Source organism: Typopeltis vanoorti, chromosome 20 (genome assembly GCF_054136105.1).
Source record: "Typopeltis vanoorti isolate ZY-2024b chromosome 20, IOZ_Tvanoo_1.0, whole genome shotgun sequence".
Taxonomy (NCBI): domain Eukaryota; kingdom Metazoa; phylum Arthropoda; class Arachnida; order Uropygi; family Thelyphonidae; genus Typopeltis; species Typopeltis vanoorti.
In genome coordinates, this window is record NC_143568.1 from 94,696,328 (window position 1) to 94,719,728 (window position 23,401).

The 23,401-nt window shown below is 35.4% G+C and overlaps 1 protein-coding gene across 4 annotated transcripts in view; it reads left to right on the forward strand.

Annotated features, from left to right (window-relative positions):
* Positions 1–23,401, forward strand: part of LOC150095677 (syntaxin-like) — a 280,662-nt gene that overhangs the window by 24,793 nt on the left and 232,468 nt on the right. For all 4 annotated transcript variants that reach the window (XM_090410061.1, XM_090410062.1, XM_090410060.1 and 1 more), the window contains exon 2: positions 11,542–11,628. In XM_090410061.1, coding sequence (XP_090266187.1) covers positions 11,542–11,628 — 87 coding nt within the window. The remainder of the gene's footprint in view (positions 1–11,541; positions 11,629–23,401) is intronic.

A 23,401-nucleotide genomic window follows, 5' to 3' on the forward strand; every position in this document is an offset into this window, starting at 1 on the left:
ATTATTAAACAAGACCTCATGGAGTCAAAGACTCACCTGGGAGGTCCTTTTATCACACACACACATCTCATCATACCGTGTCTTAAACACACTCAAACTCCTTGCAGACACCACACTCTCAGGCAAGGCATTCCAATCATTCACAACTCTGCATGAAAAAAACCTGCCTCACACTCCACCTACTCACACCCTCTTTATACAGTTTCCAGGGATGACCTCTGGTTCTCCCCTGATCTCCCACTATTCCCTGTAGAACTTCTCCACCATTGATCTTACAACAACCCCTTACCAACTGTAGGTCTCTATCATATCTCCCCTCTTCCTTCTCTCCACCAGACTCTGCAAATTACATCTTCTCAATCTTTCCTCATACTCAACATTCCAGAGGTCAAAAACTACCTTAGTCAGTCGCCTTTGGATCCTTTCCAACATCTCTTCATCCTTCTGAAAACCCAGTGATCAAATCTGGGCACAATAGTCCATGTGTGGCCTAATCAAAGCCTTATACAACAAAACAAGAATCTCCTTACTTCTACACATCAGTATCCTCCGCATCATTCCCAGAAGTCTTTGTGTTGTCTTCACAATTTTGTTGATGTGTCCCCTAAATTTTAGATCCTTATCCACTGTCACCCCCAGATCTCTTATTTCCTCAACCTCCAACAATATATTCTCACCAAGCATAAATTCTGCATCCCATCTTTGTTTTCCAAATTTTAAAACCATACATTTTGCAACATTGAACTCACATCCCCATTTCCGTGCCCAATCACTCAATTTATTCAAGTCTTCTTGCAAGGTCACAACATCTTCACTACTCTTTATGGTTCGTCCCAACTTTGCATCATCTGCAAACAACTGAATATCTCCATCCAAATCTTCGCCAATATCATTAATATACAAGTTAAATAGTAATGACCTTAAAACAGACCCCTGAGGCACTCCACTAGTGACTTTCCTTTTCCTGGATATCGCATCCCCATACACAACTTGTTGATACCTATCAGATAGCAAGTCTCCAATCCAATGCACTAATCTAATATCCAACCCCATCTGCTCTAGTTTGACTCTTAACTTATCATGAGGTACTCTATCAAAAGCTTTTGCGAAATCCAAGTATATTACTGTGTATCCTTCTCCTCTGTCCAAGGAAGCAGTCACTTTATTGTAATAAGTAAGTAGATTACTAAAACATGATCTCCCTTTAACAAATCCATGCTGTCCATCAAAGATTATACCATTGTTCTCAACCCAACTCTGGATCCTAGTTCTCACAAGCTTCTCCAACAACTTAACCACAACACCAGACACACAGATAGGCCTATAGTTTGATGCTTGAGTTCGATCACCTCCTTTATGAAGTGGCACAATCTTGCCCTCCTTCCACTCCTTAGAAACTTGACCAAGTGCAAGACTCATATTAAAAAAATATATTAAGGCAGGTGTCAACTCTCTGGCACATTCCTTCAGAATACACGGTGATATATTATCAAGTCCCACAGCCTTATTTATATCCAGTTTACTCAACTCCCCAAACACCTCTTGCTCACTTACAGTCAGTCTCTCCTCCCCATCATCAACTGCTCTTAATCTCTCCATGAAGTCACATTCACAAGATTAAAAGATCTGTATGAACTGCTCATTAAGTGTCTCCACCGAACATTCTGCAACAGCTGTCTTTATACCATTTCCTCTAATCAATGTCATCCTTCCATAATCATTCTTTCTTTTGCTGGCTTCATATCAAAAGAACTCCCTAAGATTCTTTTTGGCTTCATTAGCTAACTGCTGTTCATACCTCTCTTTAGCTACTCTCACCAACCAAGTCACCCCTCCTTGCCTGGTCTTTGTAGACCTCATGAAATTGGTTACTTCCACTTCTCTTATGCTGCCTCCACAATTCCCTTTTTCTCAGTATCGCATGCTTAATCTCTCTATTCATCCATCTCACACCTACCTTATTTAACCTTCTCACCCATGGAATACATTTAGACATTGCATCTACTAAATAGTTTTTGAAAATCCCCCAAGTTGCATTGATCTCTTTTCCAGCTAACTCCTCATTCCATGCTACACCTGCAAGCTGTCTCCTGAGCTCTTTATAATCACCCCCATTGTAGTTTCACATATACCCTTTTCTCATAGGGGTCCTTGCACTGCTGGCAACCACCCAGGTAATTACCTCATGGTCACTTTCACCAATTGGTGGATGATTTGACACCTCATTTATAATTACATCCTCTGATGAGATGACCAAATCCAAGACCCTTAATCCTCGTGTGCCCTCTGTTACATACTGTCTGAGGTAGTTATCCCTTAAAACTCAAGTTTTTGAGGGATAACTACCTCAAGAAACTCATTTTATTTACTTCCAGTTGCTATATCTTCATTTCAGTCTATATTGCCATAATTAAAATCATCCATTTAAGATCACCCTTTTCTTATTTGCTTTGCTTATTTGACTATACATTTCACTATCACGACCATCCACATTACCAGGTCTATAACAACATCCCACCAAGTATTTGATTCTATTCACCTCTATCTCACACCATACTGCCTCAAAACCACTGGCCCTATTTCCCTCTTTCATCTCTGCCTTATATGGACATAACTCTTTCTCTATCATCAGTAGCACTCCCCCTCCCCTTTTACCCCTTCTATCCTCACGAAACACATCATACCTTTCCATCTCTATTCCTGTCAGGATGTCGTCCTCATCTAATCATGTCTCACTTATTCCGACAATAATTGGGTGAACAGATGCAATTAGTGCAACCATTTCATCCTCCTTGTTTCTTATACTTCTAGCATGGGTATACATACACAACAGCTCATTTCTGGATCTGCAGTTAGTTCCACTGATACCACTCACTCGATGTGATCTCTCCATGCTAGACTGGGGCCATTTCCCTTTCTGCTTCTTCATTTTAGAACCCTTTGCAATTCCATCTGTTTCCTCTTGCTCCCTGGTTATCCCATTTCTTTCCTGCCTACACATGCTCTCACCTCCTCTTGGGACATCCAGCTTTCTCATGTTGTATACCCCTGTCCACCCTGAGCCTCTCCATTTCCCTGCTCCTCTTGTACACCCATCCTCTCATTTTCTATACTCATACCACTCACTTCCCCATTCGTATCCACTTCTTCAATCTCTCCTGTCTTACTCTCCTGCTCTTCCACATCACTCCCCTCTCGATCTGATTCATTCTCTCTATTCACTTCTCTACCTTCCAGCAGCAGTCTCTCCAAGCGACTCACACCATAACCACTCAAATGCAGTCCATCGTTCCCATATAGCTCACTTCGTCCCTCAAACTCATTCCACACATTAACAAACTGTACTCCCATCTCCTCACACATTTCAGCCAGATCATTCATAATCCTTGCTGTCTGCCTCATTTCACCACAATCATACCTAGGCAACACACTGACTACTCATCCTCTCACACTATTCTCTTTTATCTTTCCAAGCAGCCTCTTGATATTCATTTTGACATGCTCTTTGTTCTCTCTGAAATCATTTGTACCAATTAATACTATTAACTCTTTTGCTTGCTCCTGCCTTATATCCAATGCCTCAATCACTGTACTCATTTTACTGCCTGGAAAACATACCTTGTGCATTTTATCCTCTAGCACACCTTTAATAATGGAGTTGCCATACAATGCCACTCGCTCATCTTTCATTAACTCTTTCACGCCATCATGATTTATTTTAATAGTTTTGACCTGAATTCTCTTAATTTCATTCCGCATCCATTTCATTTCTTGCCTCATCCAATCGAATTCACTTTCTGAATCTCGCTACACATTCTCTCTATCATTAAATCTTTCTAACTTTCTAACTCTCGACCCCCTCTTCTCACTTTCCCTCTCATTCATCCTTCTTTGTTTCCATACTTTCGGTCCAACTTTCACTATCATTCTTCTCACTTTCACTCTCATTTATCTTTCTTTGTTTCCGTACTTTTGGACTAACATGCGTCTAACTTTTGCTATCATTCTTCTCACTTTTACTGTCATTCATCTTTCTTTGTTTCAGTACTTTGAGTCCAACATGCGTCCAACTTTCGCCATCATTCATTCTTTTTTCTCTATCATGTATTCTTTCGATTTTTTTCACTTGCGATTTCTCCATCACGCCATTTCTACTTTCATTTGTTCTCTCAATTTCGTTTCTTTCTGCCTCACTTTTGTCCCTTTTAACATCCATTACGGTTTTCAAATTGCTCTTTTTCCATTTTCCTGATTTTTTAACATTTTTTCGCCTCTCTTTCTCACTATCCTTGTTTTTCAAACGTGCACTTGCGACACAATCGGTACTAACACTTTCTGTCATCAATTTCATATTCGCATTCATCAGTTCCTCGTTCAGGTCACACTTCACACACACCCGTCTTCCATCTGCACTAAACATCCACAAATCATTTATATAATCGAAGGAATACATATAACAGACCTCACACTTAACGAAACAACTGAAATCTAAATTAAAATCATGGAATGACAATGCCGCTGCCATTTTTTTTTTTTCTCTCTCTGCAGGTTACTAGGTCTAATAATAACGATTTCTTAATTTAGTTTAGGCAAGAAAAATCCCCCACACTAATAATACCGGTAGCGCACAACATTTACAGCCGCTCTTACTCAAACAATTACGCATATATACTTAATTATTCCTAGTAAAACTTATCTGAATCAGGAGCTCTTCAAATCACGTCCACAGTCCTTGGCTCACATATGTATTGTCTTTACTTAGCATAAATTTTATTAATAAATGTAATAAAAGTTTTTTGTATATATTGATTATTTTTATTTGTCTTTATTCATTTTGTAAGGAGAAGCCCCAGGGTACTGTAGTGCCCCGGGAAAAGTGTGAGTACGCCTCTGCACTTGAGTTAAAGAGAATGGCTGCATGATAATAGTACTCAGTTTTTGTAGAAGTGTTTGACAAGATATCATGTGGAACTCTCTTACACAAATTGGACAAATGAGGATGGACATGAAGCTTCTGATATGAATATGAAGGTTGCTGATGGGCAGATACCAAAGAGAAAAGCATAATCCTGAAGAAGGCAGGTGACTAGTGGTGTGCTGTAGATTCTGTGCTTGGATTGCCACTGTTCAATTTGTGTATTAATGATATACAAAATGATTTGAAGGGAAATATTGAGTTGTTTTGTTGATGATTCATAATTAGGTAGTTTAATAGTCAAGGTGATGTAGAGGGCTTGCTGAATGATTTAAATAAGCTGATTTATGGACAAAAGATAATGGATGCTAGTTTAAGGTTGAAAAATGTAAGTTATACACTTTGGGTTGAAAAGATTACAAGCTGTGTATACGGAACTAATGGAACTGTACCCCATGAAATCAGAGCTAGGAATTTGTAACGGTGGTGGACAGCAAGTTGAAGTTCAACTCCCTGTTTCTCTTTAGGAAGCTTTGTGCATGTCATCTGGATTGCTGTAGGTCTGCTCAACTGGTTTTCTTGGAGATGAGGAAGTAGTGAAGAGAATTGAGAAATGAATGACAAGATGGTGTGTGTGTGTGTGTGTGTGTGTGTGTGTGTGTGTGTGTGTGTGTGTGTGTGTGTGTGTGTGTGTGTGTGGTTCTGTAAAATGTTCCCTATGATGATAATATTAGAGTTTGTTGTTTGCAGGTTGGTTATTAGGCAGAAAAGAGGTAATACGATAGAAACACATAACTCACTAAACGAAATTTTATAGGATTGATGCAGAGAAGTTTTTTAGCACTTGGGGAGTGAGTAGAACAAGCAGTCATTGCTGGTAATTGAATATGAATATAGTCAGTAAAAGTGTCACGATTAGATTTTTCACTTAGTGGATCCTATGATGTAGATCCTATTCAGATTGAAGACACAGAAACTAGATAGAAGAGAAAGAGAGAGAGAGAGAGAGAGGATATTGTTGTATAAAGAGATGTGTAAAGTTTATTGTAGTTATTAATCCATATAGGATTTATTTCGGTTAAAACTGAAAGGATCTTTATTGCTTACCAGTTCATATAGAAATGGCAGTCCCCAGTAAAGTTTTATTGTGTGTTGTTTTATTTAGGATTCTTAGTCTTAAAAGTTACTGAAATTGTTGATATAATTTCTTAATGAGTTATTTCTTGGGAGCTTTCATGTAGAAAGTGAAGTTGTTCTGATTTGATAAAACTGTTGATATAGGTTTAGTAGTTTATGCAACGGAGCTTGCTGTTACTTTCATACAGAAAGTAAATCGCATTATTGAAGTGTCTTGGATGACACTTCACTGAAGAAAATAAGACTTGTTTTCTTCAGTATTCCATGATTTTAACATGCAAGATGAATTTGATTGGCTTATGTTGCTGTCATAGAGAGAGAAGTTTTTGTATTAATTTTTCTCCTGTGTTTATTCAAGATGGAATCAGAGTTTCTGGATGAAGCAAGAAGCTGAAATTTCAAAAGTTTTGACCATATAGGATGAAATGTATTGGATTTTGAGACTTAAAAGAAAGTTATGTAGCTAAAGTGTTTTTCATGTTGTCTGGAATTGTGATCTGATGAATATATTGGTGCTTGAATAGTTAAGTACTTGATTTGATGTAAATATTTGTTTGTAATTTAAGGATTTTTATTTTGGTTATAAGGCATGTGAAGACTCAATTTCTTAATGAGTTAAATGAGTTTTTAGGTGAATTTAAGAGTAAGCTACATATAAGATATCCTGGGATATGACTCTAAGATTAATTGGGAGTTTAGTTTTCAATTTTCTTTTTGTTTTGAAATTAAGAGTTTAATCACTCAGAGTGGGAGGGAATGTGTAAAAATATACATCCCTCCCACACAGACACATACAAATGCAATAAGTTAGTACTGTATTATATTATTATTATCATCAACAGACCTCTATGGAGTCAAGAGATGCATCATGAGATGTCCCACTCTCACATGCACAGCTCATCATATCTCAACTTAAATTCATTCACTGTTCCTGCACTCACCACACTTTCAGGCAGTGCATTCCAATCACCCGCCACTCTCCATGCAAAAATATACTCTTCATTCCCTTGCTCACACCACCTTATACAGCTTCCAGGGATGGCCCCTCGTTCTTCCCCCTGTCTCCAGATATTCTGTGACAAATCCCATCCATACTAATCTGGTAATTACCCCTTACCAACATATACACGTCAATCATGCTCCCCTTTTCCTTCTATCCACTAGGCTCTGTAATTTGTATTCTAATCTGTCCTCATATTCCACATTCCAAACACCAGATACCAACTTAGACAATCGTCTCTGGATCCTCTCCAACAAATCATTATCTTTTTTGAAAACCTGGTGACCAAATCTGTGCACAGTAATCCATATGTGGCCTGATCAAAGTCTTGTACAATGTGATCAAAACATCCTTACTTCTGCAAGGCAGTGTTCTCTGCATAATAATAAGCTGTGTTTTCCATAATAAGCTGTATTGTCTTCACAATTTTAGCAAAATATCCACGAAATTTCAAGTCTATCCAACAATCCCCAAATCCTTCATCTTCTTCGCTTCCTCCAAAATATCCACCAATCCTATACTCTGCATCCCATATTTGCTTCCCAAATTTTAAAACCTTACACTTTGTAACATTTAACTAACATCCCCACACACCACCCATTCAGATAGTCTGTTTTAGTTCTCTTGCAAAGCCATCTGCTCTGCTTCTCATAACTCTCCCCAACTTTGCATCATATGCAAACAACTGTATATCACCATTTAAGCTCTTGCAAATGTCATTTATATACAAATTAAACAACATTGGCCCCAAAACAGATCCCTAGGGCACACCACTAGTGACTTTCCTCTTCTGGGCTATCACTCCCCCATACACAACCGATTGATACCTATCGGACAGCCAATCTCCAATCCGATGAACTAATCTACTACTGTCCACCCATTCTGAATCCTTGTCCTCACTAGCTTCTCCAACATCTTGACCACAACTCCAGACAAACAGATTGGCCTATAATTTGAAGCCTTAATCTTATTATCTTAATGAAGCAGAACAGTTTTGTCATATTTCATATTTCTATTCCTTTGAAACTACGGCTAATCTAAGACTCATGTTGAAAATGTATGTTAAAGGTGTTGTTAACTCCTTGAAACATTTCCTCAAGACACACAGTGATAACCAATTTGTTTAAACATTTCCTTCTCACCGCCTTCCACATTTCCAGGTCTATAGCAACACTGTAATAAGCATTTCATCCTGTCCACCTCCAATTCACACCATACTGCTTCAAAACCACTGTCAGTATTTGCTCGTGGCATTTTCACCCTGGACGGGCACAACTCCTCTTTCACCATTAATAGCACTCCCCCTCCTCCCTTTTTTGCTTTATCTGTCTTTGCAAAAAATTACATATCCCTCCATTTGTCTTCTGGTCAGAATGTCAGGAATACAGATGGCAGGATGGATACATCCTTGTTCAACCATGTCTCACTTATACCAACAATGTTTGGAGAAATTAGCTCTATCAATGCTACAATTTCCTTTCCCTTGTTTCTAATACTTCTTTCATTTGTAAACATACAAATGCTAGAAGTATTAGCTCATTTCTGTTTCTATAACAAATTCCACTAACCCCACTTCTCGAACATCTCCTCTATACTCTACCTTATCCTTTACTATCATCACTGCTCCTCCCCAGACCTAAACATCCCTCCCCACACCCTTGACTACCTTAATCCTTTCTGGAGAACTTGCACATCTACTCCTGAAACCATCATCCACTTTTCATGCAGTGTCCTCATGTCCACCCTGACTTCCTCCATTTACTTGTCCACTCTGTGTTCCTTCTCTCTCTCATTCTCTCCACTTGTGCCACTCACATCTCCATTCACAAACTTGTCACCTTACTTCCCTGCTCTTCCACAACACTTCTTGCTTTTTCAGGTCTTACGTTCACTTCAGTTATTCTCTCTTGCAGCAACAGTTTCTCCAACTGACACACCAAATCCATTCAAATGTAGCCCATCTCTTTTATACATCTCTATCCTCAAACTCATCCAACACATCCACAAAATTAACTTCTTTCTCCTGATACAACTCTGCTAGCAGTGTGCTTAGCTAGGGGGGTGTGGAGGGGGCAGTCTTCCCCAGGCAGCACTTTGAACCTTTTTGAACTTTTGCAGTTAATTCCAAAGTACAGTCTTGAGAACTCAGTTCCAAATATTGTAATACTACTGCGAATTTTTCTCACAATTGCTATAAGTATTGCTAGTTGTGAGGGGAGTTTTTCTAAATAAAATTTGATTAAGAATTACCTACATTACTATGATATAGACTTTGTCAATGTCATCGATGATTTTGCTTACAGTAAAGCAAGAAAAATAACATTTTAGAATGTTGCAATTAAAGTTTTACTTCAGAACTAAACATAGTGTTTTAATTTATTTCCCTATACATCGTTTTGACTTTTTGTAGTATTTTTGGTGTATATTGAGAGGGGCAGCAAACTCGGGGACTGCCCTGGGCAGCAACAGCTCTAGCTACACCACTGTCTGCTAGCATACCATTCAAAATCTTCACTTGCCTTCTCAACTCATCATTATCATACCTAGGCAACATGCTATCTACCTTACCTCCCACACTGTTATCTTTCATTCTCCTTACAATCTCATGACATCCCTATTACATTCTTCTTGTTACCAGTCAGATCATTCATGCCAATTACCACTATAAACTCTTATGCTCGCATATTCCTGTTATTCAATGTTTCAACCACCCTGCTCATTTTACCTCTCAGAAAACAGATCTTGTGCACCTTTTCATTCACCACACTTATTATCATCGAATCTCCATACACTGCCACTCTCAAATCATACAATATTTCTTTCAAATCTTTTATCCCATTCTTCCTCATCTCCTCAGTTTATTCCTCAAATGTTTTATCTCTTTGCCTCATCTTTGCCAACTCCACTTTCATACCTTCAATTAGTTTTTCATTGTTATTTATGTAAATTGCAATTTCACTACTTTGCATGTCTGCTGTCTTACCACCCGCCACTGCTTACTTGCCACTGGCTTTCATACTGCTTATCACCGGTAACTTACTGTCATTTATGCATTCTGTATTGTCAATCAACATCACTAACTCATTGTCACTTTCACCTGCTGTCTTATTGTTACCACTCAAGCACTCAGCTGTACCATCAGCTCTGCTTATTCCCATAGCTACATCCATGATCTTTTGCCCACTCTGCTTACATTCAATATAATTTCTCATCTCTGTTAACTTTCCTCTCCACAAAAACATCCTCAATCTCTCCTCAAGCACGCACACACTGCACTCACAGCATCTCACCATTTTCAAAAAAATCCATGCCCGTTGCACTTTGTGTTTCACACATAATTGAAACATAAATGAAACATAAAGAATCTTATGTTTCACTGCCATTTCACTCGTGCCCAAAGCTGCACACAGGAAACACAAAAAATATAATAAACATAATAAATACAGAATTATAACTATGCCTAACACTGCCTACAGATCACAACTGTCATACAACAATATTTATAAAATAAACTATCACTACTACCATACACCATTTCAAAATTTAAACTTATCTTTTCCCAGTGATCTCAACGAATACAGCTTTCTCTTTGCCATCTAATCTAGTATGTGGGAAGAGATTTGGGAAAGAAAAAACTTGTTCACATTAGATTTGAATGCTTGTGCATTGTATTCCTTGGAAAATACATTGGGGAGGGGCAGGGCTGATCTAGAGTACAGCAGCAGGAGGAAGAGAAACTTGATTTCTGAGTATGGAGTGGGACTGTGAGTGGTGTTGGGTGGCAACTGTATGTTTTAATGGATTTGGTATATATTTGGAGAAGGGGAGAGGGAGAGAGAGAAAGAGAGATGGAGTTATTGATGCAAGTTCTGATGACCATTTACCATGGAAATATTTATAGAATATGTGTACAGTAGATACCAAATGCCTATGTGAGAGTGGATTTGTCATTTGTACATGTAATACCTGGTCAGAGGTAACTGAAGTATTTGCCAGAACAGCTTCATTGCAGAGGGTAAGGATTTTGAGGTGGTGGAGGAATATGAAGTTACTCCTGAAAGTGTTAGCAACACCATAATAGTGCAAGGGTATAATTATGAACAAAAGAGCAGATTTTTTTACATTGAGCAGAATGCACTGCTAGAACTGGTGATGAAAGCATGATGTTAATAAGTTTAATGCAAATTATAACAGACAAAATCACAGTTAATTGGGTTGGCATCTCACGATCCATCTATTCCTTGTGAAGGCCTGAAATAATGCTGTAATTTTTTAGATTCTCCATTTTTTGTAGCCAATCTGTTTTGTTTCAATTCATTCCCTTATTTCAAGCTATGCAGTTAGGGTGCTGCTCCTGTAGATCTATAGATCTATTTAAAATGTTAAATACTTATTTGTGCATTAGTTATGAATCTAAAATAAATTGTAAAATTTATTGTGAAATGTATATAATTTTTAATTGTCATGATTGTATTTTTTAAACATTTAGTTGGGAGTTATTCCTGAAAGTTCTGAATTTACAGAGACTTCAATATTGATTACTGATAATACATTTATCAAGAACTTTTTTGCTGAGGTAAGCCTAAACTGTATATATTATTATTATTATTATTATTATTATTATTATTATAATAGGCTACTTCAAGGAGTCCTTAGACTCATCAAGGGAGGTCCCAAACATCACGTCAGGCACTCTCCAATATCCATCATACTTTGCTTTGAACTCTTTCACAGTCATGGCACCACAACGGACTCTAGCTACCTTTTCCACTCATTGACTACTCTCCAAGCAAAAAATCTAGTTCTAACATCCTTGCTAACTACAGTCTTACTCAGTTTCCAAGGATGGCCTCTAGTTCTCCCACTGCCAGACCTTCTGAAAAATTTCTTCTATATTAATCTTGTAGATTAAAGCTGACAAAAAAAGATAATCGGATTGAATCTATGGGAAACGACCCTGGAATGGAAAAGGGAAAACGAAAATGGAAACGACAAAATATAATACACATAGCAAACTGGAATGTAAGAGGAATAGCATATAAAGAAATAGAATTAGACCAGTTATTCAATGAAAGAAATTTTAAAATAGCAGTAATCACTGAAACAAAAAAGAAATTAAAAGGAACTATGAGAACTGAAAATTTTAATGTGATATACAGTGGAGTCGACAGAGACCAAAGAGCACAAGCAGGAGTCATGATTTGGATTCATAACTCCCTTTCAAAACAGTTAAAACATTATAAATTATGGAATGAAAGAATAATAGAAGCTAGAATAAAAATAGATAGAGGCTATTTAACAATAATTGGTTTATATGCCCCAGAAGAAGGAAGAGAACAGGATAATATTGATTTTTATAATCAGCTACAAAACATATATAATAAAATAAATAAAAATGATACATAATTTTAGCAGGAGACTTAAATTCAAGAATTGGAAACACGAAAATTAATAATAATAATATAGGAATACATGGAGAACACACTCTAAATAGAAATGGTAAAAAATTGATTGACTTTGTAGTTTATAATAACCTAAAAATAATGAATTCCTTCTATAAACATAAAGACATACATAAATATACTTGGGCAGCAAGAGGATGGAAATCAATATTAGATTACTTCATATTAAATGAAAAGACATCAAAATTTTCACTAGATGTTAGAGTTCACAGAGGATACGAAATAAGCAGTGACCACTTGTTAAAATAAAATTAAGATTATCACCTAAATGGCTACAAGTAACAAGAACAGAAAGAAAAATTGAAACATTTGTTTATAAAACTAGACTATTGAATAGATAAAATAAAACAAAATGAAGAAATAGAAATAGAATGGCTTAATATAAAAACGATACTAAATGCAGCAGCAAATGAAAGCTTAGGAAAGACCAAAAAATTCAATAAAAGAAAAAAACTGAAGATCTTGGATGATACAAATAAAGAAATAATCAAAAAGAAAAAAGAAGCCGATCACAAATGGTTAAGCAGTAAAAGATTAGAAGATGAAATAGAATATAAAAGAATAAGAGCCATAGCTAAAAGAGAAGTCAGAAAAAGACATAGAGAATCATGGAATAAATTTGTTTCTAATTTAGAACATGATTTATATAAAATAAGACCCAATGTATATAAGATTTTGAAACACCTAAATGCAGATACCAAAGAAAACATAAAATTAAACACTGAATTGAAATTAGAAGAATTTCTAAATTACTATACAGAACTGTGGACAGACAAATATTTTAAAAAAGACAACTGGCAAACAATTAACGAAAATGAAAAGGAAATAACTGAAGAAGAATTAGAAATCAGCATGAAAGAAACAAGAAACGGAAAATCACCTGGAGAAGATAAGCTAGGTTCAGAACTATATAAATACACAGGAACAAGATTCAAAGAAAGACTCTTATTATTTTTAAATAAAATTTATTCAACTGGTATGCCCCCAATAGAATGGAAAAAAGCAAATGTGATTCCCATCTTTAAAAAAGGTAATAGAGATGATCCTAAAAACTATACAGGTATCAGTATACTAAATTCCTGTTACAAAATATATAGCAGAATCTTAAATAGCAAACTAATGAAATATTCCAAAAACTTTATTTTAGAAGTACAGAATGGATTTAGAAAAGGACGATCATGTACAGACCCAGCCTTTTGCCTAAAAGTAATAATAGAGAAAAGAAGAGAATACAATTTAGAAACACATACTGCATTTATTGACTTTGAAAAAGCGTTTGACAAAGTTAAAAGAAACATATTATTTAACATATTAAAAGAAAGACAAATACCAAATAATATCCTAAAAGCTGTCACAAGTATATATGAAAATAATCAAATACAAATAAGATTAAATCATGAGCTATCATATACAAGAGAGATAAACCAAGGGGTCCGACAGGGATGTCCCCTCTCAGCAACTCTTTTTAATATCTACTTAAATGAAATAATAATAAAATGGAGTAAAAATTTACATCAAGTAATTAAATTTTCACCTACAGTTAACTTAAACACTCTCCTCTTTGCAGACGACCAAATAATAATTACAAATTCTGAAGATAACTTACAGAAAGCTATTTTAAATCTAAATGAGATATCCAAAGATTATGGTATGATAATATCAACGGAAAAATCAAAAACTATGGCCTTTAAAGGACAAGATCCAGCAAGAACTAAAATAGTATTAGATAACAAGATCTTAGAACAGGTGAATTCATTTAACTACCTAGGATGTATGATCACTTATGAAAATGAAAAAGATATAAACATAAAAATTGCAAAATATTTAAAAATAACAGGAGTAATTAACTCTATATTTAAACCAAACCTAGTTCAAAAACAAACCAGGCTAAAAGTATACAATACATTAGCCTTACCGGTCTTAATGTATGGAAGCGAAATCTGGACAATAAAACAAAAAGACAAACAAAGATTAACAACAGCAGAAATGAAGTTTATGAGAAAAACTGCAAAGTATACCCTATTTGATCACAAAAGAAACGAAGATATTATGAAAGAATTAAACCAAGAACCAGTAATTGAAAAAAAAAATTAAAAAATATAAACATAGATGGATGGAACACGTTCAAAGAATGAAAACAGAAAGATTACCAAAACAAGCCTTAAAGTACAAGCCATTAGGAAAAAGAAAACCAGGACGTCCTCTTAAACGATTCAACGATGACTTCTAAGGCCGGAACAGGCCATACTAGGCCTAAATCCTTGATACGTATGATGATGATGATTAATCTTGTAAAGACCCTTCATGTCTCAATCATATCATTCCTTTTCCATCTGTCAACTTTCTGTAACCCACAAATCTTCAACCTGTTATTGTAAGGTTCATTCCATAGATACACTACCATCTTGGTCGCTCATCTCTGGATCCTCTCCACCTCTTCCTCATTGCCAAGAAACCTTGGCACCCAGATCTGTGTGCAGTAGTCAAGATTGGATCTTATCAAAGCTCAATAAAGAGGAACAATAACCTGCTTGTGTCTGTTCATCAAAGTATTTTTCAGTAACCAAATAATCTTATGAGCTGTTTTAGCCACTTTTGCTATGTGTCCTCTAAACTTTAACTTCCTATCCACTAACATTCCCAAATCTCTAGCATTGTCAATTTCTTGGAGTACAGCTCCAGCAATGTGGTACCAGAGATACTGATAAATTGGTAGTTAGACACATCAATTTTTGCACCACCCTTGTACAATGGAACTATCATACATTCCTTCCATTCCTGTGGTATCATTCCTGAGCTGAGACTCAAGTTATACAAACACGTGAAATTTGGCTGAACATTCCTTTAGCAAACAGGTTGATATTCCATCTGTCCCTATAGACAAATTCTTATCCAGGTTATGCAACAGCTCTTCATCCTCATTTTCATGAACCTCTAACTCTTCATCCAATGTAGCAGTAGCACTATGCACCATGTTACGTACACCTGGTTGATTGATATATCTTAGCAAAGTGAGTATTCATTACCTAAACAATCTCATTAGCTTCCGACACTCAAGTATCATCTGCATTCAATAAAGTTATTCTTTCACATTCATTCTTTTTTTTGCTTGTGGCATAATCATATAATTCCTTTAGCTTGCATGGCCAATTTCTTTTCATACTCTGATTTAGCTTTTTGCATAATCCTTGTTATTTTTCTGGCCTGAGCTTTATTTATTTCATAACTCCTCTCATTCTTATTCTCACGATATTCTTTCCACATCAGCTTCTTCTTGTGGATCTCTTGCTTAATAAAGTTGCACATCCATTTCACTCCCAACCTATTTATTCTTCTAACACCAAAAATGCATTCAGATATTTCCTCATTTAAGCACTTTTTCAAAAATTCCCATATATCATCTAATACCATGGGACCAAAGATAGTATTCTCTTAAGTTGATCATTATTTCCAGTTTTGTAGTTTAGTAGTTTAGCATGTAACCTGTTTTAATTGGAGCATCATTATAATTAGATACTTCCCAAGAAAGCACAACATGATCACTGTCACTAATTGGTGGTAAAATAGCCATATTCTTAACAGAGATACTATCTGATGCTATGAGCAAATCCAACACTCTTTGACCTCGAGTTCCTTCTTTCACATGCTGCTTGAGAAAGTTGTCTTGCAACAATTCAATAAATTCTTCTTCTTTCTTATCATGAGACTTCTCTTCTACCTAATCAATATTTGGAAAATTAAAGTTCACCCATAATGATCACTTGTTTAGTATCCATAAGGCTAAATTGGTGATGCATTTCTTCGTCCCCTGCAATGAGCTTCCAGGTTTGTAGCAACACCCCACCATATATTTCATTCTGTTAACCTCCACTTCACAACAGGTAGACTCAAACTCACTGCTGCAGTGAACATTTTTACCATCATTGTTTTCTTGTGTTTCTACCCTAACTGGACTTAAGACATCTGATATCATTAGTAGTACTCCTTCTCCTATCTTTCTCTCTCTCTCCTGTCATTCCTAAAAATAATATACCCATTACACTCAATCCCACTTATCATTTGATTACGATAGCCAGGTTTCACTAATGCTAACAATCTTAGTATTCAATCATAGTATTCAATAAACCAACAAACTCAACTCCTGTTTCTGATGCTCTTGGCATTTGTGCATAGACATAATAAATTACTACCTAGCCTATTTTTATAATTAGATATGCAATCTATTTGTTTTTGTTCTAGGATTTTCTCTTTTCCCTCCCCAGATATACTTAAAGGTCCGAACCCAAAGTATATTTTTCCACCCCTTCGCCACATACATAACCATGTCCGAAGACATTCATCTTTATCATATTTGCATACCATAGCTAAATTTTCACACACATTTTTCCCATTCCTCCTTTGATGACCTTTTCCCTGACTCTGAATTAGGTCTCATACCAAGAAGTAATTTCTTCAGGTTCTTTATGTTTCTCTCTCTCTCTCTGTGTGTGTGTGTGTGTGTGTGTGTGTGTGTGTGTGTGTGTGTGTGTGTGTGTGTGTGTGTGTGTGTGTGTGTGTGTGTGTGTGTGTCTAGATGGAGAGTTTTAAATGCACATTCAACATCAAATAATGCATATTGCGAGATGAATTAAAGAAATAAAAACTGAATTTCTGCAGAAACATTTCATCAGAAACACATACTGCCGAAAAAAGCAATGCAGGCATTTTTATGCATAGGAAAACCACTGATCCCATGTGAAGATAACATGCAGAATTTCAGTGGTTGTAATGTAGCCAGCATTTCATTCCTAAAAGAACCATGCATAAAAGGTACCATCAACCCAGCAGAAATACTTAACAGTCAATTGTATTTGATTGCAATTCAATATCCTCTCCAAAAATATTTGGATAATCACAAACTGCTGTTCATGCATCATAGGGTAGACAAGTTTTAGTCTTGAAATATGACAAAAATATGAACATCAAATGATTCTGAAAACAGCATTGTCTGTGATTGAACATGGCTAAGTATAAGTCATAATGTGGATGATAGCCTGAGTCTTATTCTGAAGATAACTTCTAGATGTCTCTTTTTTTAAAGAATCCCATTTCACAAAAGGATGGAAACCTATATGTGTAGACTAGGAATAAGATAATCTGGGAATTCTCTACTAGAGATCATACTTAATATTTACTTGTTAACTAGGTCTGCAAAATTTAGAAGAGAAGAAACTGTTAATTAGATTTTTTTCAGTTTTTCCTGTCTAGTGAATCTAGTCTTGCCAACCAAGTATAGTTAAGTGCTGGTTGAATGAAAGAATTAAACATAGATTTAATGGTTCCAATATTTCTTGTCTGTTCACCCAGATATCATCTGAGATACAATATGGGAATTGCAATATTGCAATAATGTATACAAACAAACAAAAAAAAAAGGGAAGTGGGAGCTATAAACCTAAGGGTTATAATCCTATAACCCTTAGGTTTATAGATTCATAGCGTTGACCTTTGGACAGGAGAACTAAGAATTACTGTTTCCCGAATCTTGGAATTTTCATAACCATATTATTAAGATAAGGTCTTTTTTTTTTTTTTTTTTTTTTTTTTTTCCAAATATGCTGTTCATCCAAAAAAAAAAAAAAAAGTTTGTCTGGTTTGTATTTTTTGGTGTGAAGCATAGTTTTATTTTTTTTTCCCATTTGATTCTTTTATGTCTCCAAGTCATGACCCTCTAGATCTGACTGACCAGAATTTTAGATATGGACATATTTCTTGTGTTCTTTAAGGCAAATGTTGACCGATCTTTCAGTTTGACCATAATAGGGCAAGTTGCAAGGAACTTTGTATACATCTGGAACCGAGAAAGGAGGGAATTGATCTTTAGATCGAAAAACAACTATTACTGTATACAGAGTATACAGTAATAGTTATTTTTCCTAAGGTGCTCAGATATGGGGAATTGTAATAGCATTGCAGTAAATTACAGTAGGTTTTCAGTTTACAGAAACCTACTTATAGGTAGATACATTCACAAACCTTCCTGTCATCCCCCTCCCAACAATATGTTGTATTGTTGGGAGGGGTTGCAAAGAAATATGCAAGGTTCCTTGTTCTTAATTAATAGAACCACCAATCTCTTCCACCCAGACTTCTCTCATAGCTGAACTCTCCTTTATTCATTACATCTTCCTATCCAATGGCTATAGTGCAGGGGGAAAAAAAAAAGATTAAAAGAAATTTTTTTTCTTCCTGCATCTCTCTCTCAATATACACATTACACAGATTACAGTAATGCTATTAATATTTCTTATATCTGGGATATTCAGGAAAAATAACTACAACTTCGAAGAAATATAATGCTTTTACAGCTTTCAAACCATATTCAAAGCTAGCTGCTCGTATCTTAATTCAGTCTCCCTTTCCATTTAATTGCACATATATGCAAGTTTCCTTGTTCTTGCAACCTGTCCCAGATTGCAGTACTCTTCTGTCCAGCATTACAGTACTCTTTATGGTTAAACAGAAAGATCTGCCAACATCCATCTTAATGAACACAAGAAATAAAATCATGCTTATGATTTGGTAAGGTCTAAATGACCATGTCTTGGATCCCTTGCACAGAATCAAATAAAAAGCACTGTTATGTTTCTCTGCAACAAATACAAACATTACAGAACTATTTTTTCTTTTCTTTTCTTTTTTGAATTAGCAGCAGATTTAAAAAGCCATCCAAATCTTAATTAATATGGTTGTGTGAAACTTCCCAAGATTTGGGAAACAGTAATTCTTACAAATCTCATCCAAGAAATCCATTCCATTCATTCAGTGCTCTGCAAGCAAAAAATCTAGTGTCCTCACACACTTAGTAACTTAAAAGTTTCTATGATGTCCTCTCTTTTCTGCCACATAACTAAATTTTGCAACCCACACATATACACCTTCAGGCTATCTTCATAGGCAACATTTCACAGACCTATCACCATGTTGGTCACTCATACTTCCTTATCCCTAAGAAACCCAAGTGATCACATCCATGCAGAGTTAAGATGGGATCATATCATAGTCTTATAAAGAGGGATAATAACTTTCCTATCTCCACTTGTCAGTGGGTTATTAAATATCCAAGTAATCCTTTGAGTTATTTTGCAAACTTTTGCAACATGCTCTCTGTCGACCATCACCCCATATATCCACCACCTCACCAATTTCCTACATTCCAGTACATCAATACAGTAGATAGATGTAATACAGTGTAATCTTTCATCTTAAAGTGCATAATATTACATTTTGTCACAGTAAACTGAAACCATCATCCTTTACCTGCACCGCCAATCTGTTTAAATCATTCTATAGGAGTGCTACATCATCTTTATTAACTATTTTTTTGGTGTTTTGCATCATCTGTAAACAACTGAATCATCTTCTTCTTTTCAGCCATTTTCTGTCCACTGCTGGATGAAGGCCTTCTTCAGTTCTTTCCACCTTTCTCTGTTCTTTGCAATGGTTGACCAATTTTCCCCAACAAAATTTGACCATTCATCGCTCCACCTTCTTTTAGGACGTCCTCATTTCCCTTCTTTTGGAATCCAGTTCATTAGTATGACGGTCCATAGCTCATCTTCTCTTCTGGATAGATGTCCGGCCCATTTCCATTTTAGTCGCTTATGGTGAATATGATGTCAGTGATGTGAGTCTGGCTTCTTATCTTTTAATGTGATGCCTAGCATCAACCTCTCCATTTTTCTTTCAGTTCTTGTTAGTTTATTTGCCAGTGTTTTGTTAGAGACCAAGTTTCACAACCATATGCGATGACTAGAAGTATACACTGGCTAAATGTCTTCCTTTTTAAATAAAGTGGGACATCATTGTTTAGAAAAATACTTTTCAAATTTTTTGAATACACTCCAGGCGAGTTGAACTCTCCTATTTATTTCCTTTTGGAGTCCACAGTTTAAATCAATGAGATGACCCAAGCATGTATATGAAGAGACTCTTTCCAAGAAATTGTTTTCTATTATTATGTTTTTTTGGTGTTACAAAATGATTAAACATAATTTTAGTTTTTTCTCTGTTTATTTTTAGACTGACTTTTCTGCTTTCATGAGATAGGTTTTCTGGAGTGTTTGCAAAAATTTGATATCATCTGCATATCTTAGATGTGTTAAGTTTCTGTTATTAATTTTTATACCAAGGTTTGTCCAGTTTATATTATTAAATATTTCTTGAAGTTTGGGTATTCCTGTTTGGGTGATAGAGAGTCTCCTTGTCGGACACCTTTTTCAATTGATATTTTATTGCTACTCATGTGAAGTTGGATTGTTACTGTTGCAGTGTGGTATATTTCCTGGAGGAGTCCATATATTCTCCAGGAATTCCCTGATTCTGGACTGCTTTGATTATTGCATTAGTTTTGATGGAATCAAATACTTTTTCCAAATAAATAAAGGCTAAACAGAGAGGCAGTTGGTTTTCTTCTGCTTTTTCTAGTATTTGTTTTACTGCATGAATATGATCAATTGTGTTAAAGCCTTTACGGAATCCTGCTTGTTCTACTGGTTGATTTGAGTCTAGAAGAGGGGAGTTAACTTATTTGTTATTACTTCTGTGAGAATTTTGTACAGATTAGAGAGAATACTAATTGGTCTGTAGCTCTTTACTTTTTCTTTGTCCTCTTTTTTAATAACAGTATCAGAGTAGCATTTTTCCAGTTTTCTGGAAAAATGCTGCTCTGTAAGTTTGTGTCATAGTGAATTATTGTTTCCCCATTTAATTAATTCTGTGTGAATTAGGTCTTTCTTCACCAGGACATTTTCCATTTTTCATTTGTTTTAATGCTTGTTTTATTTCATCTGAAGTGAATGGGTTGGTGAATTCTATATGCGATGGAGAAGAGTTATTTATATTTGATTTATCTATTGAAGGATCACTATAGAGTTCTTTATAAAATTCTTCTAGCCTGCTTGGGATTTGTTCTTAGTTCCTTATTGTAGTTCCCTCCTTATCTTTTGTTGCAGTTATTTGACTTTTGCCAACTGATAAATGTTTTCTTAGTATTTTCATATTTTTATTGTTTTCAATTGTTTCTTTTATTTTTTTAGTGTTATAAGATCTTATTTCATTTCTCACCTTTTTCCTTATTGTTTTGCATATTCTACTTTACAAATTAAGTTTTTGTCTTGTTTCATGTTTCCTCTGAAAGTTTATGATATTTTTGTTGTTTGTTGCTTTTGAATTCATTAGCTGCTGAGATTATTACTTCCGCTAGGATTTTGCTTATTTTATTTATGTCTTCTTCTTCAAATATATTTATTAAGTCTAGTTTTTGATTGAGTTTTTCTTCATAATCCTTCTTCTTGATTTCAATAAGTTTGAAGTCAAAACTTCTTGATTTTTTGTTGTTTAGCCATTTTATTCTTTCCAATTTGGGGTTTATTTTAATTTTGGCTCTCACCAGTCGGTGGTCACTTCCTGTTTTTATCAGTACTTGATTTAGTACTGAGGTATCTATCTATCAGTAACAAGCTTTACATTATGAATACATTTTTTAAGAAGCCCTCAAAAGAAAATGGACATGGAGAAGTCTAAATGGAGAAATAAAAAATGAAATAGATTATATGAAATCGATTATAGTATATAATCAATTTCATTTTTTATTTCTCCATTTGGACTTCTCCATGTCCATTTTCTTTTGAGGGCTTTCTTAAAAAATGTATTCATAATGTAAAGTTTGTTACTGAGAGAATTCTGTAAGAGCCATTCCTGAGTCATTCTTTTTGGATACAATTTTTGTATTGTATCCCATTTGATGTCTCCGTGACTAAGATGCAATAATGGAGCCATTAAACCTGTTTTAATTCTTTCATTTTGCTGTTTCATCTTTGTCACAGAGATATCATCTGGGATCAATATGAGCATTGTGCCCAGGAGATAATATAGTACAATATAAATACAGTATATAAAATACAAAATAAATACAATATGCAAAATCTTCAACTTTAACATTAGCCTTAATATGATTCTTGCCACTAACACTTTATCCACCAGTTATTAAAATGAAATTGTTTGAAATGGCTTTAGTTCACTCCACTGTATCTGTTACAAATTGCACATCTTTTTAAAGACCTCTCTGAATTCTTATTTTACCAGTCTAATTTTAATGTCCATTTCTTAGATGTGGAAAGTTATTATTAGAGATTTTACCATATAATTGTTTCACCCACCATGTTCTGGACCTTTCATGTTTCTTGATTGCTTATATAGTACCTTGTCCTGTTTTGCATTGCTTTCTTCATATCTTCCTTATTTGATTATTAACTACATGGTTTTTCTTCCTTCAACCTCTCTTCTTTTATGATCTTTGCTTTATATCATCCAATTATATATTTGGTTTAATCCTTTATCCAAGTGTAAGCAAACAAAGGTTGTGCCAGAAGTATTTTCAGGACTGGGGGCAACTCATGGCAAAGGTGGTATAAGTTCTCATCACTTGCCCTAGTATCCCATGATGCAAAGCACATCTACTTTCAGACATGTATAATGTTATGCATTAAGGGAAGGGTTACTACCCAGACCAGTTTCGGCCTTTATTGAGGTCTCATCAGTGGGAACCAGACTTTTTTGTTTAATCCTTTATCCAAGTGTAAGAAAACAAAGTTTGCACCTGAAGTATTTTCAGGACTGGGGCAACTCATCGCAAAGGTGGTATAAGTTCTCGTCACTTGCCTTAGTATCCCATAATGCAAAGCACATCTCCTCACGGACATGTATAATGCTATGCATTAAGGGCACCTTCGCCACGAGTTGCCACAGTCCTGAAAATACTTAAGGCACAAACTTTGTTTGCTTACACTTGAATAAAGGATTAAACCAAATATATAATTGGTAGCATAGCCAAGTGAAAAAACTTCC